Raw genomic sequence first — 22835 nt, 5'->3', positions numbered from 1 at the left:
TGTTTCTTATTTTTCAAGGATGTTAGATTTCACATGTTTTCACTCTTCTCCTTCTGGCAACAGGTTCAGTTATTTCATGACAGAAAGCAAAACAGAAATGAGAAAAGCAGTTAAACCAAAGAAAACCAAATACTGATGAAATGCCTTGCACTGGAATCTGCCACCCAAAAGAACTAGTCAGTGTAGATTTAGGGGATGCAGAAGTTTGCCAGATAAATAACAATGAACTTCAAAAGCTCTAGGAAAAAGTGGAAATGAAGCTGAATAAATGGATGGTAAGTGGAGAGCTTTCAGTATAATGCAGCTTTTCTCCACATTAAAAAATAAGGAACACATGTAGGCACTGCTCATTTGACATACAAATGTAGGTGAGCATGTGCCAACAGGCAGCATCATGTGGGCATGTTCGAAATGCGAATGCACAATACTGATACAAGCAATGAGAAGAGTTTCGTAATACGGACATGCCACAGGAAACGTAGCGAGGCTACTGCATTCCATCTTCTTCTGTGCACAACCTTACAGTTGCATAATTATGATGGAGCAGCAAGTAATTGCTTTTATTTTATATGCATATATATATTACACATATACATACATATGTGTATGTATATATATATATATATATATATATATATATATATATATATATATATATATATATATATATATATATATATATATATATATATATATATATATATATATATATATATATATGTATATAGTTCCCCTTTAGAAAGTCGAACGGCTGAAATCTCGAAATTCATATGGTCGAGACCAGATGCACGAAATTTGAGAAGCTCGACCTTCTGAATGGGGATCGGCATACAGCGCAGACCGGGACACTTCCCTTTCTGCGCTGCAGTGCGATCTCATAGCGGGGGGGTGCAGAGGGGGTTGACCCCCTGCAGAAACATTGTTTTGTTGTTTTTTTTTTTTAGTTCCCTTTCAGAAGGTCAAGCTTCTGAAATTCGAGCATATGGCTTCGGCCATATGAATTTCGAGATTTCAGCCGTTCAACCTTCTACAGGGGAACTATATATATATATATTATATATATATATATATATATATATATATATACACACACACATATATATATATATATATATATATATATATATATATATATATAGATAGATACACACACAGATATGTATGTATATGTATACATATAGATATGTATATGTGTGTGTGTGCACATATATATATATATATATATATACACACACATACATATATATACATACATACACACACACACACACACACACACACACACACACAGACACACACACACACACACACACACACACACACACACACACACACACACACACACACACACACACACACACACACACACACACACATCTATACATGCATGTGCTTATGTAAACATATGTATTTTGTTTATCAGGTTAGTGAACTGGTCTCAAAGGGCCATTTGCAGGCACAGCCCTGATAAAAATTATCAAAATAAATAAGTAGAACATATTTACAAATACAATAACATGCTAAAAAACATATAGATATTTACAGATGCAAAAATATGCTACAACATTTAGTCTAAGAAGAATTTCACAAAATCAAAACATGGACTCCCTGAGCACTGTGTGCTCCACTGCGTCTTAATAAGAACTGCCTGTCTAGGTCACCTTCCTTTTAAATTCATGCTATTTTTATTCATATTAAAGTACCTGACCAGGTTACATGAAGGGGCAGTATTACAAAACTTCACAACCAAAAGGAAGAAAGCATTTCACAATAATGCACATCTAGTCATATGCCACTTTTACATGCAAATGACCAACACAAATAAGCATGCTCACTTCTACTCATTACCTCTTTTACAGTAGTGAAGACTGGCAGGTCTAAATGCTTTTGGCCTCCCTTTCCTGGGGATACACCTCCTACTAGGGTGGTACCATATTCCAACGACTGCTGGCTATGGAAGGTTCCCTAAAAACAGAACATACAGTCAAACTACCATATACATATACTATATTTTAATATTCAATACAAGTAATGAAAACAGAACAAAAATGCTCATCAGCCTAATTTTCCTGTTCCTATACAGTATCGGTATGATCACAAAACAAAGATGGGTAAACCAATTTCATGTCCTTCACTAACCACTAGACATTAGAAACTTCAGGTAAAAAGAAACAACTAACAGGTTTACAAAGAAAGATTCCCAAACCATAGTGAATGCTTGTCCCAGGAAACTAAAATGGGAAGATTAAAGGATCATAGGAAGTTACTAGGCTATCGACCCCCAAGGCCCTTACAAGCCTAGCCAAGGATTTAGCCCATGTTCAGACAAGTTATCACCCAATGTCCCTGTCCAGCAGGGACACAGGTGGAATCCCAGGGGGGTGTATTTTCCTGTTCCCCATCCAGTTATCCAGGTTGTGCTTAAAAAGGGTTTCTGAGGTACTCTGCTTGATGTGGAGAGGGATCCTTATTCCACAAAGGGGGGGGGTCTCTGGGACACAAATCTGCCCTGCCAACAAGTCCTATAGATGTCAGAGATCAGGCTGAGGTCACGCACGAGGGTTACTTGAGTGGAGCTAGACTTGCGGATATGCAGCGTCCCATCAAGGTGGGGTCTGAGACTGCTTTGTATGCCAGACAGAGGTCACCTCGGAGGAGTCTGCATGAGACTTGAGTAGAGGGACAGGGCTTTTAGCCTGTCTGTGTAGGGTAGATGTTTGAGGCCCTGGATTCTTCTGGTGAGGAACCTCTGTGGACTCTCCAGCTGCTGCATGTGTTTTGTGAGGTACTTCAGCCTAGAGAAAGCTGGGCATCCTCCCAACAAGGCAAAAACCCAAGACAAGCTCAGGAGAAGGTGATGGGCCTCAGAGCCAGAACAGAGTTATGGGCTTGTAGAAATGGAATGGCTCTGAGTGGAATGACTGAGAAAAGAACCCAGTGACTGCCACCTTTGCCTATAAACATACGTGTTTGCTACTAATGGTACTGGATAAACCACTCGTCAGTTGTAGAGAATCAAGATATAAAGTACAGTTGTGTACACTTACCATAAATGTAGATGTTAGAGTGTATTCACTGTTGCAGTCATTACCTTTGGGTAATCTGCTGGCAGGTTGCCCTCAGTTGGCCTGATTAACAAAGTCTTGGGTCCTGCGTCGGTTGCTGTCCCTTCTTCCATGACGTCAGGTCGTCAGGGGTATAAAACATGCAGCCGACGCCATTACATCAGTTTTTCTTGCTCCAGATGTCAGGTGCCCCCCAAATAGGGAGCAAATAAAATTAAAAACACAAAAAATATACCTCCAATCCCAAAAGCAAATACACCAAAAGGGCTTTTAAGCATAGTGAAAGAAAGTAGAGGTATAGCCAGAGAAAAATAGGGGGCTGGAGGGAGGGTAACCAGGACTGCAACAGTGAATACACTCGAACATCTACATTTATGGTAAGTGTACACAACTGTACTATGTTCTTCCCGTTTCACTGTTGCAGTCATTACATTTGGATAGATTCCCTAAGCTATGGTTGGGTGGAGGGAATTATACAGCATTAGGACCAGCTATAAGGCCCTGCAGGACAGCAGTAGCAAAGCCAGCTCTGGATTAAGAGAAAAGTGGTAAATGGTAATGTTTGGTGAATGTATGAACCGAGCTCCAGGTAGCAGCTTCTAGAATGTCCCTGGTAGGAACACCTCTGAGAAAGGCTGTAGAAGTAGATGCAGCCCTAGTGGAATGGGATCCGATCCCATGGGGGATAGTTTTTCCATGGTGCATATAGCAGAAACGAATACAATGGCTTATCTATTTGGAAATGGTTTGCTTTGAAACAGCATTTCCCTCTGCCCCTGCAGCAAATGCCACCAGCAGTTCAGATATTCTTTGAGATTTTTTTCCCTCTGCCCCTGCAGCAAATGCCACCAGCAGTTCAGATATTCTTTGAGATTTTGTCCTGTTTAAGTAAAATCTAAGTTGTCTGTGTACATCCAATGAATGCAGAACCCGCTCCCCCTTGTTCTGTGGATTGGGAAAGAAAGTTGGCAAATAAATGGTCTGATTAAGAGCTACACTGGATACCATCTTAGGCATGAAGGATGGACTGGTCCTGAGAGATACCCTGTCCGCATGAAAAATGATGAAAGGCTCCATTGCCATAAGAGCCTGCAATTCGGAAATCTTTCTAGCTGGAGTGACTGCTAAAAGGAAATCTGCAGTAGCAGCTGGCTCGAAAGGAGGGAGAGTGAGCTTTTCCAATACAAAATTGAGGTCCCAGGCAAGGGTTGGAGCTCTCCTGGGTGGTCTTAAGTTTTTGGCCCCTCTGAGATACTGCTTTAGCAAAGGATGACAGAAGAGGGGAGGTTCTGTGTTGTAATGAGCTGAAATGGCTGAGGCATGGATTTTTATGGAAGAAAAGGACGGGCCCTTGTGAAGCATCTCAGTTAAGTATTGCAAAATCTGAGGAATGTTGGGAACTGCTGTGTTTGTCCCTTTAGATTGATTCCAGGCACAGAATCTTTTCCATTTGTCAGCATAAGATTTTCTAGTACTAGGCCTTCTCGCCTCCAAAATGACATCCATTACAGGTTTGCTGAGGGATACTAAGGGTGAATTTAGGTGATTAGCCACGCTGCAAGATTCAAAGTTTGGAGCAGAGTGTGCAGAATTTGGTTGTTCTGCTGAGACAGTAAGTAAGGTGTCCGAGGCAGGTGCCATGGTGGAAGGTGTGACACATTGCGCAGGAGTGGGTACCAGTGTTGGCGAGGCCAGTCTGGAGCAATCAAAATCATTTTTTGTTTGTCCTGTTTGACTTTTAGCAGAACTTTGGAGAGCAGAGGCAGAGGGGGAAAGGCACAGACTGACAGGTTTTTCCAGCTGAAGGATAGAGCATCCAATTTCCAGGCTTTTTTGTGATGGGTTCTTGTGCAAAATTTGTCCAACTGATAGTTCTGGGGTGAGGCAAAAAGATCTATGTCTGGGCTCCCCCATTTGCGTGTCAACATGTTGAAAATCCGTGGTTCCAGTTGCCATTCATGTGAGTCCATGAGATTTCTGCTCAGTTCGTCTGCCAGAGTATTCAGCTTTCCTGGCAGGAATTGAGCTTGTAGTTGTACTTGATAGGTCAAAGCCGTGTTCCACATTGCCATGGCTAGTCTGCAAAGGGGGTAGGAGTGTGTACCCCCCTGCTTGTTTATGTACCACATAACTGTGGTGCTGTCTGTCTTTATCACTAATTGTCCTGGATGAAGGTAGTCCTTGAAGGCTGTCAGTGCATTCTGTACAGCTAGCATTTCTTTTTGCTTGACATGAAGGTGCATTTGATTTGGGCTCCATTTGCCCTGAATGCACTTCCCTGCCAGATGTGCCCCCCAAACATAGTCTGATGCGTCTGTAGTTAGGGTTTGGGCAGCAGGGGGTGGTGTGAATGGCAGTCTCTTGTTTTGGTGGCAGGCCTCTGCCCACCATAAGAACTCTAGTTGTAGGAAAGGTATGATAGGAATCATAGTTTCCAGGCTGTGACAATGCTGACTCCATAGACTTTTTTTTAAGTACCACTGAAGTTTCCTCATACGCAGTCTTGCATATGGAATTAGAAAAATGCAGGAGGCCATGAACCCCAAGGCTTGCAGTATTTGCCTTGCAGAAAGCAGGGTTTTTGTGGCCACCTGTTTGAAGTAAGCCACCAAATGAATTTGCTTCTCTGGCGTAAGTAAAGTCATCTGGGCAGTTGTATTCAAGCTTGCACCCAGGAATGTAATTTTTTGTGAGGGTACCAGTTGTGATTTCTTTTCGTTTATAGTGTACCCTAGACAAGTTAGAACCCTTTTTACGAATGGCAGATGGTTTAGAAGAGTGTCCTTTTCTGCCTGAATTAGACAGTCGTCCAGGTATGGATATATTTGAATATTTCTTTGCCTGCAAAATGCAATTACTGGAGCCAGGCACTTTGTAAAGACCCTGGGCGCAGTAGATAAGCCAAAGGGCAGTGCAGATAACTGGTAATGCAAGTAGCCTTCTTTGAAGGTCAAATATGGTCTAAGGAGAAGAAATCACATTTGTCTAAACTAGAAAATGGCTATGAAAGTAGATAAGATCTTGAGATATCTGGCTTTCTGGAGGAAACTCCTCAGCAGAGGAAATATAAAGAAGTATATAAAGAACATGGGAAGAACATCTATGAAGCGCAGTACCTTTGACCGGAACACCTGAATGGGGCTGGGGGGGGGGGGGATTCAGAGAAATGTAATTAATACACCTGTTGGTTAAAGATGTTAAGAGGATGCATACTGGTGTGCCCCAGAAATGAAAAAGTACAGTTGTGTACACTTACCATAAATGTAGACGTTTGAGTGTACTCAATGTTGCAGTCATCAAATCTGGGTTATCTGCCTGCAGGTAGCACTCAATCAGCCTGAATACCAGAGTCTTGAGATTTCTGCGTCGGATGCTGTCACTTCTTCCATGACATCAGGTAGTCAGGGGTATAAAACATGCAGCCGACGTCATTCCATCAGTTTTTCTTGCCCCAGATGTCAGGAGCCCCCAGAATAGCAGGCAATTACATGGTGTGGAACACTCCCAGTAGAAAGTAAATACCAATGTTATAAGATATGGCCACACAAAAAAGAATAGGTAGAAGTATAGAAAAGTCGGGGGCTGGAGGGAGGGTAACCAGGACTGCAACAGTGAATACACTCGAACATCTACATTTATGGTAAGTGTACACAACTGTACTATGTTCTTCGTGTTTCACTGTTGCAGTATTCACATTTGTGTTGATTCCCAAAGCTGAGGATGGGTAGAGGCAGTCAATAAGCATTAGGGCTGGCAATCAGGCCCTGTAAAACTGCTGTGGCAAATCCAGCTCTGGATTTAGAAAAAGATAGGTAAGAGGCAATGCTTGGTGAAGGTTTGTACAGAGCTCCAGGTTGCAGTTTCCAGGATGCCCCTGGTAGGAACTCCCCTGAGAAATGCTGTAGAGGTTGATGTAGCCCTAGTGGAATGGGTTCTGATCCCCTGTGGGGTAGGTTTTCAATGGTGTTTGTAGCAGAAATGGATGCAGTGTGCTATCCATGTTTGCTTTGAAATGGCCTTGCCCTCTGTCCCTGTAGCAAGGCTGACTAGCAGCTGGCCAGATTTTCTGAAATGTTTAGTCCTGTCCAGATAGAACCTAAGCTGCCTGTGCACATCCAGGGAGTGCAGGATCCTTTCCCCTTTATTCTGAGGATTAGGGAAAAAGGTTGGCAAATGAATGGATTGGTTGAAAGCCACACTAGATACCACCTTGGGCATAAATGATGGGTTAGTCCTGAGGGAAACCCTGTCCGCATGGAAGATAATGAAGGGTTCCACAGCAATAAGGGCCTGCAATTCAGACACTCTTCTTGCTGAAGTGATGGCTAGAAGTAAAGCTGTTTTCCCAGAGAGGAATTTTAACTCTACTGAGGTAGCAGGTTCAAGGGGTGGAAGTGTGAGTTTCCAATACAAAGTTAAGGTCCCAGGCTGGAGTGGGAGCTCTCATGGGGGGAGTCTTCAATTTTTGGCTCCTCTCAGGAACTGTTTGACCAGAGGATGAGAGAAGAGGGGTGGCTCAGTATTATAATAAGCCAAAATGGCAGAGGCATGAAATCTAACTGAAGAGAAGAATACGCCTTTGTGGAGCATTTCTGTTAAATAATCTAGTATACGAGGTAAGCTGGGCACAGTTGTGTCCATTCCTTGAGACTGGCTCCAAGAACAGTATATTTTCCACTTTTCTGAATAGGATTTTCTAGTACTAGGCCTCCTTGCCTCAAGAATGACATCCAGCATCTGTTTATTGCTGATGATGAGTTCAGGGGATAAGCCAGGCTGCTAGGTTCAGGGTTTGTAGCAGAGGATGCAAAATCTGGCCCTCCTGCTGGGACAGCAAGGAGAGGGAGTCTGAGGCAGGCTCTATGGTGGCAGCACTGTCAGACTGCGCAAAAGTGGGTACCAGTGCTGATGTGGACAGTCTGGTGCAATCAGGATTGTCCTTGGCTTGTCCTGTTTAATCTTTAGTAGAACCTCTGAGAGGAGGGGCAGAGGGGGAAAGGCATAGATTGAGAAGTTTTCCCATTTAAAGGACAGGTCATCCACTTTCCATGCTTGGCTGTGTGGAGTTCTGGTGCAATATTTGCTCAATTGATAGTTCTGAGGGGAAGCAAAGAGGTCCACCTCTGATGCCCCCCACCTATGGATCAGAAGCTTGAATGATTTGGGTTCCAGTTTTCACTTGTGTGGGTCCATTAGATTTCTGCTCAAGTCATCTGCCAGTGAATTTAGTTTGCCTGGCAGGAATTGAGCTTGTAGGTGCACTTGATTGCTCAAGGCTGTGCTCCACAGAGCCATGGAGCTGCAGAGTGGGTAGGAATGGGTTCCCCCTGCTTGTTTATGTACCACATAACTGTGGTGTTGTCGGTCTTTACCAATAGTTTCTCTGGAAGAATACGGCATTTGAAGGCTGTCAGAACATTTCTTTTTGATTGATATGCAGGTGCATTTGCTTTGGGGTCCATTTGCCTTGAATGCATTGTCCTGCCATGTGAGCCCCCCATGCATAGTCTGATGTGTCTGTTAGGGTTTGGGAGACAGGGAGTTGAGTGAAAGGGAGTCCTTTGTTGTGGGTAGCAAGCCTCTGCCCACCAAAGGAACTCTGCCCTTGGGCAAGGAATGATAGGAATCATTGTTTCCAGGTACTGAAAATGTTGACACCAAGTACCACTGAAGTTTCCTCATATGCAGTCTTGCATATGGAATTAGTAGAATGCAAGAGGCCATGAACCCTAGGGCTGGCAGTATTTTTCTTGCAGATAGCTGGGTTTGGGTGGCCAGTAGATTGAAGTAGTTTGTCAAATAAATTTGTTTTTCTGGAGTGAGGAATGCCATCTGGGAAGTTGTGTTCAAGCTTGCTCCCAGGAATACAATCTGTTGGCTGGGTACCAGATGTGATTTCTTTTCATTGTGTACCCCAGTGAAGTTAGAAGTCTCTTTACAAATGTCAGGTGCTGGAGTAACGATTCCTGACTGTCCACCTGAATCAGGCAATAGTCCAAGTATGGATAAATTTGAATTTTTCTCTGTGTGCACTATAAAATGGCTGGAGCTAGGCATTTTGTGAATATCCTGGGTGCAGTAAATAAGCCAAATGGAAGTGCAGTGAACTGAAAGTGCATAGAGCCTGTCCTGAAATGCAGATATTTCCTGCAAGATTTCCTTATGGATAAGCTTCTTTTAAGTCCAGGGTGGCTAGCCAGGGGTCCCTGGCTAGCATAGGAAGCAACTTGGAGAGTAAGCATTTTGAACCTTGGAAGAACCAGGAAGGTGTTGAGAATAGACAAATCCAGGATAGGATACCCAAGAGTTTTCTTTTCTGGATACCAGAAACAGTCTGGAGTAAAAACACTGTCCCATTTGCTCTGCTGGGACAGGTTGAATAGCCTTGATACTGAGAAGAGAAAGTACTTGCTTTTGGACCTCTGCCCACTGGTTTGAGGGGAGATCTGGCCATCCACTTGGGGTTGGCAGTGAGTGGAAGTAGAATCTGTATCCTGGAGATGCAATGTTCAAGACCCATCTGTCCTGGGTGATGTACTCCCAGTTTTTTACATGCAGGGGGAGTTTTCCTCCTAAGGGTGCAAGTACTTGGGCAAGGCTTGGAAGAGTTAAGGATAAGTCATTGCAAGATTTTACTAAAGGAAGGTGGTTTACTACTCCCTGTTTTAGAGGTGGGAGCTCTCCATTGCTTAGATCTGTGCATACCCTGAGACTAATCTTGGTGGTCTGCTGCCCCTGGGCTTGGACTGAGAATGTCTGGCGGGGCTGGAAAGGACCAGTTTTTAGAAGGCCAATGTCTACTGAATCTCGGTGGCTGTACCTGTACGAAATCTTTAACAGTTTGCATAGATTTAGCTTTTTTCTCCATCTTTTTGAGGACTTCTGTTTTATTGCCAAACAGGCATTCTTGGTTTAATGGTGCATCTAGTAATTTTGCTTTGACATGGTCTGGCAAGATTTGTTCCTTACGCCAAGCATGCCTTCTCAGAACAGACCCAGTGACAGCAGCCTTGCAAGATGCTTCTAAGGCATCAAAACCACATTGCAAAGTAGGTTTTCCAACTTGGTTAGCAGAATGCTTCAACTGTTGTAAATCTTTATTTTCTGCACTATCAGGAATCAACATAATTTTTTGTTTAATTAGCTCCATAACATGCTGCTGATACTTTAACATATGAAACTGGCAATTTAAAGCCCTGATGGCAAGAGTAGCAGAGGGGTATACCAGCTTACCCACTCTGTCTGAAGCCCTAGAGTCCCTGTCCGACGGGATAGGGCTTTTGGCTGTTGTAGCCTTTAGGTCCCTGGGAAATGGTCTCTGGATCCGCAGTAGGATTCTTAAACAGGAATTTGTGGGAGTCGGGTATTTTGCAATACCTGTCAGGTTTCCTGGGAGCTGGAGGCAAAGTATCAGGGGTAAGGCTGGATTCCAAGAAGACATCATCTACAATTTCCAAAACAGGAGGGATATCTAGAGGCCTGTGCTGAGGCAAAATTAAAAATTCTGCAAGTCTCTTTTTGGACTGTGGGTAGTCCTGGCACTCCCAGCGGAAATGCTCTCTAAGGGTATGCAGGGTTTCACCAAAAGAAAAATCTTCTGGTGGGGAACCAGAGGGAATGGAATCCTCTGCAACAGAATCCTCATAGATAGATAAGGGTAAGTCCTGGTAATCAGAAGGATCAGAGTCAACAGACTCATGATCTGAAGCATCAGAAGGAAAATCAGTTCTTGGTCTTTTTGAGTGGGAAGGCTGGCCTCCCCTAATTAAAGTTATAAGATCTTCAGCGATTCTAAGCATTTGTTTCTGAGGCATGTGGGCCTGAGAATGCACTTTGGTTGTCTGTTTCCTAGGCGTAGTACGGACTCTGGGCCTGAATCGGTATTTTTGGTTTGAAACGAAGTCAGTTTAATATGAAAATTGGAAGGCCTGAATGCACCCTCAGAAGCCAGCGCCTGCACAGCCGCTCCAGACATATCCAAGGTAGAGACATCTGTAGGTTCCATAGTCGAAGAAGCATCTCGCGGCATACTGGATTCCGAATGGGTCTCAGTAGAGGCGGGTATCAGGGGCTGCGAAAACGCCTCACTGAGTACCGCTGGACTGGCGACTAGCTTAACAGAAGCCTCATCGGCAGTTTTGGACCTGTGTGGTCTGTCTCCGTCTTTATCCTTACGTTTTTTCGAAATATCGGTAGTCGGATGGCTTATCAAAGCCATTTCGGAATACGGAGAACGACAGCGAAAGAATTTGGCTACATAAATAGCCTGACGATGAATAGTTCTGGCATTGAACAAGGCACAAAACCGACAGTGAGTAACATCGCGGTCTGGGCCTAAACAGGTGACGCAGTAAGAAAGAAAATCTCTGTGAGGTATTTGCTTTCCACAGGCAAAACAATTATTAACTTCTTCTGACATCGGTTAGAGCAAGAAAAAAGGGTCCCCAACGGGGTACTTATCTTTTAGAAGACTTCAGGTCTGAAACTAGAAAAACTAAAATTTCAGGAGGCGGCCGACCGGCACTTGCGAAATGCTTCTGCTTTGGACACTGCACGGCAAGAAAAGCTGATGTAATGGTGTCGGCTGCATGTTTTATACCTCTGACGACCTAACGTCATGGAAGAAGCGACAGCATCCAACGCAGAAATCCCAAGACTCTGGTATTCAGGCTGACTGAGGGCTACCTGCAGGCAGATAACCCAAATGTGATGACTGCAACAGTGAAACACGAAGAACATACTCTCCTCAATACGGATGGACTCGGATGACTACTGTGGTAACAAAAGCCAGCAGCTGAGTTGCACCTCCTAAGGAACTTGGCTTCCCAGGAATGTAACAATGAATAAGAAAGTGTCAAGACTTGATGGCTCACTGCTAGACTTTCATGATTTCTCAACAATGCTGGGGAGGGGAATCATGTCTACCTAATCCACTGCTGATACACAAGACAACTATAAAGTCCTGAGGGATGAATCCTAAAAGACCAAAAAGGTCCGAACAGCAATTCTCATCTCCAAGACTCCTAGAGCAACTCAGAAAGCAAAGTGAACTATCTGCCCACTACACTACTCCACTCCCCACCCCAAAGCAGAAATATCCAAGATGAATGATGCAGTAGAAGTCTGCAACTGGAATGGATTTACAAGCACAGGTGAGTGGGATCCACTCAACACTTACAGTGTGGCCTGAAAGTCTTGGATGCGTTTACTGGGAAGGACAGAGGGTTGAAACTTTAAATCTATTAGATCTAAACAGTACAGTATATTACCCCCATTCGAATTATGGCATGGGATACCATGAAAACTGAAGCTGTCATACAGACATACATACTATTTTCTAGAACAGTGCAGTTATCAGGAAAGCAGAGTTTGTCTGTATACTGTTAAGACTACATTGTCTGAACAGGAGGCTTACTCATAATCCTGAGATGAATATATTTATCAGTGTTTTCAAAGTTTAATTTCTGAAGTCTTGGTACAGATACATACCCAAAACTAAGACAGTAAAATGACATCTAAAATGCACTCATAATATGCTAGCCATGCACAGAGAAATGGACAATGCGCACAGGTCTTGCGATAAGGAATGTTTGCAAAATGTTACAGCATTTTCTATCTTTATGTTAACATATATGGAAGTCATCTGCAAACAGTGCATGTTCGTTTGAAGAAAAAAAATGACATTAAAAGAGATGGCAATGTGAAGACAGTCTGAGGTAGAAAAGCATGTTTGGTAAAGCAGTTATGAAAGTAGGAATATTTTCATATCGGTTTTAATTCTGGAAAAGCTATGTGAACTAGGGATGTACAAATGGCACCATCTTGTCCATAAAACTTAAAGTACACAATGCAATCCCAGACGGCTACCATCTAATCTGCATATTTTAGTTATTTTAAAATACTGTGAAAATACTATATGCTTAAGTTCTGTGTACTACGCAATAACAAAGAAGCAGTGTGCTGTCTGTTGGCATACATCACTGGAATGCTTTTGAACAAATAAACAATTATCCCACCGGTAACCTGGATCTATCTTGCATAATTACAGAGACATGTTGTTTGGCCAAAGCACTAGTAATTTTGATAAATAAAACTTTTCTTTTGCATATCAAACTGAGGTAACAGAATAAATATCACCTTTCATTGAAGAAAATAACCTGTCCTGAGGCAAGAAGGCACAAAAACAGGGTTGCATGTAGAGAACAGTCAACAAAAAGACTAGGGTCTGAACAAGGAGATGAGGCTTTGTAAGGTTTACCATCATCCTAGCAATTTGAAACAGACTCCAAGCTTTGTACCAGATCCATTATGGAAGGTGCCGAAAGGAGACACATGTTTAGGCAAGGGAAACCTGGGCTCCCCGCTGTCAGCCGTACTGAACTAAGAGAAGATAAAACATCTTCAAAGTCAAAGCAGCATATATAGCTTCCTAACAGAGGAGGTCAGAATGAACCATAACATCTGAAAATTTTTTTTTCTGGAAGAAAGGAATTTAAGCTGTTGAAATTTACTACGAGTCTAAGGTCTTGAATTGTTTGGTATCAAAAACATTTCAAAATTATAGCCTATACCTTTCTATTGTAGGTGATTTAACCTTGTCTACTTTGGTTTAATGATCACCTAGCTGACGATACAATCCTACCACCCTTATACACTGGTGTAACTGGAAAATGCATGTAGCTATCTTTTCATTTTTCTGAGCTGGAACCTCAATGATTATGCATTTACAGACTAGAGATCATTGGAAAAAAACTGTGCACAGCTCCCCTGCAAAAGCCTTTGTTTTGGAATTATAATTATCCCACCACAATCTCTTCTGGGTCACAGTAATGTAGCCTGCGGTAAGGAAGAAAAACAACTGTTGACATCTGTAAGATGAAATACAGCCTTTTTTTTCCAAGAGGTTCAATACCTCCATCTTTGCTGCTCATTTCTGAAAGGTGTGAGGCACTCGGCTAAGGTAACTAAGGGCTGAGAAAGGGCAAAGGGAGGGGATTGAATAGCCACTGGATAAGAACTCAGCCAACTGTCCCTGATTAAATTTTTTTCAAAGCAGACAAGTGGAGAGAAAATTACTCCTGACTACCTCCATGGTAGCAATGCTTCAGGACAGATGCTGTCTACCCACAGACAAGACTGCAGAGGACCCCCTGCCTTTGGTTCGACCATTCTGCTGAAGTTAGACTAGGAAAACTGTCTCTTCCCAAAAACCTAGTTTTACTGTTGGTTATAATGTACACTACAGAACCACAACAAGCACAGACTCCTCTGCATTCTCTGAAAATATTCCATGGAGGTTGGAGGTTTGCAACCCAAGCAGTGAAGATCATGCTGTTTCTTTGTGTTTTCCAGACACTGCTAAATCTCTTTTCCTAAAAGGGCATCTTAAAAAAAAAATATTCAAGAAATGATGCCTCAGTATCCTCAGGAAAACCAATTAGATGTACCATAATGCCAAATCCTACAATCTGAGCAGTTCCCTCAGCCATACAGTATACATGGACAATGAGGCTCCTCATACTGAAAGAGTTCAACCACAGTCCTTAGCTTTTTTCAGAGAGTAATCTGGCAACCCTTCCAATGCCTGCACATTTCACCTGCTAAATCCTTCCAGAAATCACGCATATTAGTGCCTGTGAAGATAATGTGGGGGCAGGCATGAACAAGACATGAAAAAGAAGTTATGTACTCACCATAAAGTTCCATAGTTGTACTTCATTTGTCTTCAACCTGTGGGTTATGGATCTGTATCGGATCTGACACGGCCGCATATCCAGCATCTGATCCAAGCTACTCCCCTTACCTAGAATGCCCCTGTCTCCTTCCTCCCTTCAGATAGAGTTTGCTGCTCAACATGTAACATACACTCGACCCAACAAGACCTTACCACTACTGGCAGCCCAAAATTCCTGAGCCAAAGCATAAGGGACGCTCCTGGAATGTTCATCTCCCATATACATGACCAGGACAATAGTGACAAGGTTGGGGGAAGGATACATGGCCAGGACAATAGTGACAAGGTTGGGGGAAGGATACATGGCCAGGACAAAAGTGACAAGGTTGGGGGAAGGATGGGTGGATGGTTGAAGACAAATGAAGTACAACTACTCAGATGGAATGTTACGGTGAGTACATAATTTCTTTATCTGAAGTAGTGGACTTCATTTGATCTTCAACCTGTGGGACAGAGTCTCCAGCTACTATCACTTGGGTGGCCCTTATGGAAGGATATTCTGGACCACCACAGAGCCAAAGGATGCCCTGTTCCTGGATACGATGTCCAATTTGTAATGCGAGATGAAGGTATGAGATGAGGACCATGCAGCTGCAGAAAGTACAGTTGTGTACACTTACCATAAATGTAGATGTTAAGAGTGTTTTCACTGCTGCAGTCATTACATTTGGGTTATCTGCTTGCAGGTAGCCCTAGTCTGCCTGATTAACAAAGTCTTGGGTCCTGCGTCGGTTGCTGTCCCTTCTTCCATGACGTCAAGTCGTCAGGTGTATAAAACATGCAGCCGACGCCTTTACATCAGTTTTTCTTGCCCCAGATGTCAGGTGCACCCCTAATGGGAAGCAATTAAATATAAAAGTACAATGATATACCTGAAACAAAAAAGCAAATACACCAAAATCTTAAGCATAGTAAAGGAAAGTAGAGGTATAGCCAAAATAAGTTAGGGGGCTGGAGGGAGGGTAACCAGGAATGCAACAGTGAATACACTCGAACATCTACATTTATAGTAAGGGTACACAACTGTACTATGTTCTTCGTGTTTCACTAATGCAGTTATTATATTTGGGCAAATTCCCAAAGCTATGGTTAGGAGGAGGAATTTAAATAGCATTAGGACCAGCTATAACACCCTGCAAGACTGCAGTGGCAAAGCCAGCTCTGGATTTAGAGAAAATTGGCAAATGATAATGCTTGGTGAAAGTATGTACAGAACTCCAGGTAGCAGCTTATAGGATGTCACTGGTAGGGATGCCTCAGAAAGGCTGTAGAGGTAGATACAGCCCTGGTGGAGTGAGGTCTGATCCCCTGAGGGATAGGTTTTCCATGGTGCTTATAGCAGAAATGAATGCAATGGCCTATCCATTTAGAAATGGTTAGCTTTGAAATAGCCTTCCCCTCTGCCCCTGCAGCAAATGCCACCAGCAGGTGTTCAGATTTCCTTTGAGGTTTATTCCTGTCCAAGTAGAATCTAAGTTGTCTGTGCACATCTAAGGAATGCAGTATCCATTCCCCCTTTGTTCTGCGGATTGGCAAAGAAGGTTGGCAAATGAATGGACTTACTAAGAGCCACACTGGATACCACCTTGGGCATGAAGGATGGATTGGTTCTGAGGGACCACATGAAAGATGATGAAAGGCTCCACTGCCATAAGGGCCTGTAATTCAGATACCCTTCTAACTGAAGTGATTGCTAAAAGGAAAGCTGTTTTCCAAGAGAGAAATTTTAAGTCCGCAGTAGCAGCTGTCTTGAAAGGAGGTAGATTGAGTTTCTCCAAAAACAAAGTTAAGGTCCCAGGCTGGGGTTGGAGGTCTCCTGGGTGGTCTCAAATTTTTAGCCCATCTGAGGAACTGCTCTAGCCCATCTGAGGAACTGCTTGAGCAGTGGATGAGAGAAGAGGAAAGGTTCCTTGTTATAATGAGCTGAAATGGCTGAGGCGTGGATTTTAATGGAGGAAAAAAGACAGTCCCTTGTGAAGCATCTCAGTTAAGTATTGTAAAACCTGAGGTAAACTGGGTGCTGCTGTGCTCATCCCTTGAGATTGGTTCCAGGCACAGAATCTTTTCCATTTTTCAGCATAATATTTTCTAGTACTAGGCCTCCTTGCCTCTAAAATGATATCCATCACAGGTTTACTGAGGGATGGTAAAGGAGAGATTAGGTAATTAGCCAGGCTGCAAGGGTCAGTGTTAGAAGCTGACGATGCAGAATCTGGTTCTCCTGCTGGGACAACAAGGAAGGAGTCTGAGGCAGGTGCCATGGGGATAACCGTGACACACTGCGCAGGAGGGGGTACCAGTGTTGGCGTGGCCAGTCTGGAGCAATCAAAATCATCCTTGGTTTGTCCTGTTTGATTTTTAGTAGTACTTTGGAGAGCAGAGGCAGAGGGGGGGGGAGGCATAGACTGATAGGGTTTTCCAGCTGAAGGACAGAGCATCCACTTTCCAGGCTTGTTTGTGGGGAGTCCTTGTGCAAAATTTGTCCAATTGGTAGGTCTGGAGAGTGGCAAACAGGTCTATATCTGGGCTTCCCCATTTGCTTGTCAACATGTTGAAAATCCTTGGTTCCAGTTTCCACTCGTGTGGGTCCATGAGATTTCTGCTTAGTCCATCTGCCAGTGTATTTAATTTTCCTGGCAGGAATTGAGCTTGTAGGTGCACTTAGTAGCTCAAGGCTGTGGTCCACGATGCCATGGCTAGTCTGCAAAGGGGGTAAGAATGTGTACCCCCCTGCTTGTTTATGTACCACATAACAGTGGTGTTGTCCATCTTTACCATTAGCTGTCCTGGAAGAATGTGGTCCTTGAAGGCTGTCAGAGCATTCTGTACAGCTAACATTTCTTTTTGATTGACATGCAGGTGCATTTGACTTGGGTTACGTTTGCCCTGAATGCACTTCCCTGCTAGGTGAGGCCCCCCCCCCCCATGCATAGTCTGATGCGTCTGTTAGGGTTTGGGCGGCAGGGGGTGGTGTGAAAGGTCATCCCTTGTTTTGGTGGCAGGCCTCTGCCCACCAAAGGAACTCCAGGCGTAGGTAAGGTATAATAGGAATCATTGCTTCTAGATCCTGGGAATGTTGACACCATAGGCTTTTTAGATACAACTGTAGTTTCCTCATATGCAGTCTTGCATATGGAATTAGAAGAATGCAGGAGGCCATGAACCCCAAGGCTTGCAGTATTTGTCTTGCAGATGGCAGAGTTTTTGTGGCCACTTGTTTGAAGTAGGTTGTCAGATGAATTTGTTTCTTTGGCGTGAGGTAAGCCATCTGGGAAGTTATATTCAAGCTTGCTCCCAGGAATATAATTTGTTGACAGGGTACCAGGCGAGATTTCTTTTCATTTATGGTGTACCCCAAACAAGTCAGAGCCCTTTGTACAAAGGCCAGATGATTCAAAAGTATGTCCTGGCTTTCTGCCTGAATTAGACAATCTTCCAGGTATGGGTATATTTGAATATTTCTTTGCCTGCATTATGCAATAACTGGAGCTAGACACTTTGTGAATACCCTGGGCACAGTAGATAAGCCAAAGGGCAGTGCAGAGAACTGATAGTGCATGTAGCCTGCTTTGAAGCGAAGGTATCTTCTGCAAGATTCCCCGATTGGGATGTGCAGGTATGCTTCTTTTAAATCTAGTGTTGCCAACCAGGAGTCTTTGCCTAGCATAGGAAGCAACTGGTGAAGAGTCAGCATCTTGAATTTTGGAATCTCCAAAAAGGTGTTTAGGAGTAGACAGGTCCAGGATAGGATGCCATGAATTGTCTTTTCTGGGTACCAGGAAAAGTCTCGAGTAGAAACCATGTCCCTTTTCCTCTTCTGGTACCAACTGAATAGCCCCCATGCTTAAGAGAGAAAGCACTTGTTTTTGGGCTTCAGCCCACTGATTTGGGGATAGGTCCGGCCACCCGTTTGGTGTTGGCAACGTGTGGAAGTGAAATCTGTATCCCTGGGACACTGTATTTAAAACCCATTTGTCCTGGGTAATGAGCTCCTAGTTCTTTGTATGAAGAGCAATCTTTCCCCCCAAAGGGGCAGTCAGTTGATAAGTGCGTGGAAAATTTAAAAGGAAGTCACCGAGCCAGTTTACCATAAGGGGGAGTCTTATTACTCCCAGATTTGGAAGTGGAGGCCCCCACTGCTTAGTCCTGTGTGTCCCCTGGGACTGAAACTTGGGGTTTCTGCTGTGCCTGGGTTTGCCTTGAGAAGACCTGGAAGGGGCTGGAAAGGACCAATTTTTAGAGGGCCAGTGCCTACTAAATCTAGGAGGCTGAACTTGTAAGAAATCTTTAACAGTTTGCATAGATTTAACTTTACATTCCGTCTTTTTAAGAACTTCCTCAGCCTTCTTGCCAAACGGGCAGTCCTGATTTAAGGGAGCATCCAACAATTTAGCTTTAACATGATCAGGCAAAGATTGCTCCTAAAGCCAAGCATGCCTTCTGAGCACAGACCCAGTAACAGCAGCCCTGCAAGAGGCATCTAATGAATCAAAACCACATTGCAAAGTATGTTTTCCAACCTGTTCAGCAGAATGCATTAAATCCTGTAATTCTTTATTTTCCACACAATCAGGAATAATCATTTTCTGTTTAAGCAATCCATTAACATGTTGCTGATACTTTAACATATGAAACTGGCAGTTTAAAGCCCTAATGTCCAAAGTTGCAGAAGTGCAAATCTTCTTACCCCATCTATCCAGCGCCCTGGAGTCTCTATCAGAAGGGGTAGGATTTTTAACAGTAGAAGCCTTAATGCCCTTGGGCCCCCTGTGAAATAGTATCTGGATCCGCAATAGGATTTTTAAAAAGGAACTTGTGTGACTCAGAGACCCTGTAGTACCCGTCAGGTTTTGAGGGAGCAGGAAGCAAGGAATCAGGGGCCAAACTAGATTCCGAAAAAGCATCATCAACAATGTCTAGTACAGAAGGAATAGCTAAAGGCCTATGCTGAGGCAGGAGTAAGAAATCCCTGAGCCTCTTTTTTAGAATCAGAAAAATCCTGGCTTTCCTAGTGGAAATGCTCCCTTATGAGAATGCAAGGTTTCACCAAAAGAAAAATCCTCTGAAGGGGAAGCAGAGGGAAGAGTCCGCTGCATCATAATCCTCATAAGTAGATAAGGGCAAATCCAGATCATCAGAAGAATCAGAAAAAACAGAATCCTGGTCAGAAGATTCATAAACAACTTCAGTCCTAGGCCTCTTAGAGGGGGGGGGGGGGCTGGTTACCCCTGATTAGAGGTATTAGATCTTCAGCCATTATCATTTGTTTTTTAGGCATAGAGGCCTGAGCATGTGGCCTGGACGTTGTTTTTTAGGCATGGTTCGAGATATAGAAGGAGGCGTTGATTTAATATGCAAGTCCGTAGGCCTGAATGCACCCTCAGAAGCCGGTGCCTGCACAGTGGCTCCGGACCCATCCAAGGCAGAGACATCTGCGGGTTCTACAGTTGAAGCATCTCACGGCATACCGGACTCCAAATGGGTCTCAGTCGGGGCCTGCGAATAAGTAGTAGCAGGTATCAGGGCTGTGAAAGCGCCTGAGTACCGGCGAACTGGCGACTGGCTTAGGAGAAGCGTTGTCGGCAGTTTTGGACCTCGGCGGCCTGTCTCTGTCTTTATCTTTGCGTTTTTTCGGAATTCTGGTAGTCGAATGGCTAACCAATGACATTTCTGGATAATTAAACCGAGAACCAAAATGTTTAGAGGTGAAAATATACAGATGACTGACAGTGCGCTGATTAAATAAAGCACAAAACCGACAGCAAGGTACATCGTGGTCAGGGCTTAGGCAAGGAATACAGTATGAATGAAAGGTATTTGCTTTCCACAAGTAATGCAATTATTAACTTTTACTGACATCGGTAAGGAGCAAGAAACAGTTTCCCCAACAGGGTACTTAGCTTTAGTTGAAGACTTCGGTTCTGAAAATCGAAAATGAAAATTTCAGGAGTCGGCCGACCGGCACTTGCAAACTGCTTCTGCTTCGGGCACCGCACGGCAAGAAAGACTGATGTAATGGCATCGGCTGCATGTTTTATACCCCTGACTACCTGACATCATGGAAGAAGGGACAGCAACCGACGCAGGACCCAAGACTTTGTTAATCAGGCCGACTGAGGGCTACCTGCAAGCAGATAACCCAAATGTAATGACTGCAACAGTGAAACACGAAGAACATCAAATATCATCCAGTGACACCCTGGACCAAAAGGCTGCTGAAGTAACCATAGATTTGGTGGAATATGCTTTTACCTGACCTGAAAGGGAAATTCCTTTGCTAGAATATGCTTGAATAATGCAATGGGAAATCCAGGGCAGTTGCAGTGGTGCAGCGGTTAGCGTTGCTGCCTCACAGCAAGAGGTTCTCCATTTCGATCCTCAGCTGGGTGCCTTCTATTATACGTAGTCTGCATTTCCTCCCTGTGGTCGCGTGGGTTTCCTCCAGGTGCTCCGGTTTCCTCCCACATCCCAAAGACATGCTGTAAGTGGATTGGACACACTAAATTGGCCCTAGACGTGAGTGCGTGCGTGTGTGTGCCTTCTGTGGAAGGGTTGGGTGCCGGGCTGGCAACGACACCATTAAACTCCACTGCCAATCATGAGCGGACAAGGTGATCTGCTGTGGCGACCCCTAACCGGGAAAAGCCGAAAGAAGAAGAATGCATTGGGAAATCCAACAAGCAATTGTCATCTTAGAAATTGGCTTCCCTAAGAAGGGTTTTGAGTAAGAAACAAACAACCTTTCAAATTTACAAAAAGCTTTCATCCTGTATAAATACAATCACAATTGCTTGTGTACATCCAGCAGATGCAATTTATATTCACTCCTATTCTGGAAATTAGGAAAAAAGACAGGAAGATTGATCGTCTGATTAATATTGGCTTCTGATGCTACTTTAGGAACAAAGGACGGGTTAGTATGCAGGGAAATTCTATCCTTATGAAAAATCATGAAAGGAACTTTGACAGATAGTGCTTGAAGTTCCGACACACTCCTGGCAGAAGTAATAGCGACCAAAAAGGCAGTCTTCCAAGATAGATACTGCAAATCTACTGAATCTGCAGGCTCAAAAGGAAGGGAGACTAAAGCCTGAAGCACGAAACTAAGTTACCATGTGTAGGATCCTTCACCGAGGGTCTTAAAAGAAAGGCACCTTTAAGGAAGGTCTTGCAAAGTTTAGAAGAGGCTAATGAAGACATTTTCCCCGACGTGAAAATCAGAAATTCGGCCAGTTGGACTTTGACAGTGAAGGAACTGGCACCTTGCTGAAAAATCCCTGCCAAAACCTCTAATACTGCGGACACAGGAGCAGTAAAGGGGTCCAATGCCCGCTGCAAAGCCCATATGGAGAACCGTTTCCACTTGCTACAGTATATCTTTCTGGTGGAAGATTTGTGAGCCACCACCAAAATGGTTTTAACAGGAGATAAGCCGGGAGTCCTAATAATCAGGGAAACTGGAGCAGCCAAGCAGTGAGTTTCAGAGACTGTCCAGGTCTGGGTGAGGAATCCCCGAGGAGTGAGAAATAAGATCCGGAACCAGATCCAAGGTCCATGGTGGAACTACTAGGTGAGACCAAAGGAAGGGAAACCAGACTTGGCGAGGAGGATCACAGTGTTCCCCAGCCTGTGAGCTTTCTGAAGAAGCTTCGAGATGAGAGGCAGGGGGAGATAGGCATAAAGAAGCATTTCGCACTGGAAGGAGATGCGAATAGACCACAGCAAAGGACGATCTGCTCCACCACTGAAGGATTCAGAGACCACTCTTAAGGCATCAGGATAGATGTCGAGCCTATCCACTAGAATGTTGGACCATCCCGGAATGTGTGTTGCCACCAGAAAAACAGCCAGAGGAGATCACCCACTCCCACACTCTCATGGCTTCGCAACAAAGGGGGGTAAGATCTGGCTCCTCCTTGTTTGCTGATATACCAGAATACCAAGATGTTGTCTGTATGAATCGCAATCGTTCCTAGGGAAGATGGGCATGAAGGGCCTGCAACGCAAGAACCACCACCCTCATCTTCAGGATACTG

General features: G+C 43.9%; 1 protein-coding gene across 2 annotated transcripts in view; it reads right to left on the bottom strand.

Annotated features, from left to right (window-relative positions):
- SUCLG1 (succinate-CoA ligase GDP/ADP-forming subunit alpha) overlaps window positions 1-22835 on the bottom strand; it is an 833973-nt gene that overhangs the window by 720387 nt on the left and 90751 nt on the right. For both annotated transcript variants that reach the window (XM_044080064.1, XM_044080063.1), the window contains one exon: window positions 1849-1965. In XM_044080064.1, the coding sequence (XP_043935999.1) occupies window positions 1849-1965 (117 nt within the window). The remainder of the gene's footprint in view (window positions 1-1848; window positions 1966-22835) is intronic.

Source organism: Protopterus annectens, chromosome 8.part0 (assembly GCF_019279795.1).
Source record: "Protopterus annectens isolate FY-2018-M chromosome 8.part0, PAN1.0, whole genome shotgun sequence".
NCBI classification, from domain to species: Eukaryota; Metazoa; Chordata; order Ceratodontiformes; family Protopteridae; genus Protopterus; species Protopterus annectens.
The sequence above is the reverse complement of the archived record's forward strand: the minus strand, read 5'-3'. Positions and strand labels throughout refer to the sequence as shown.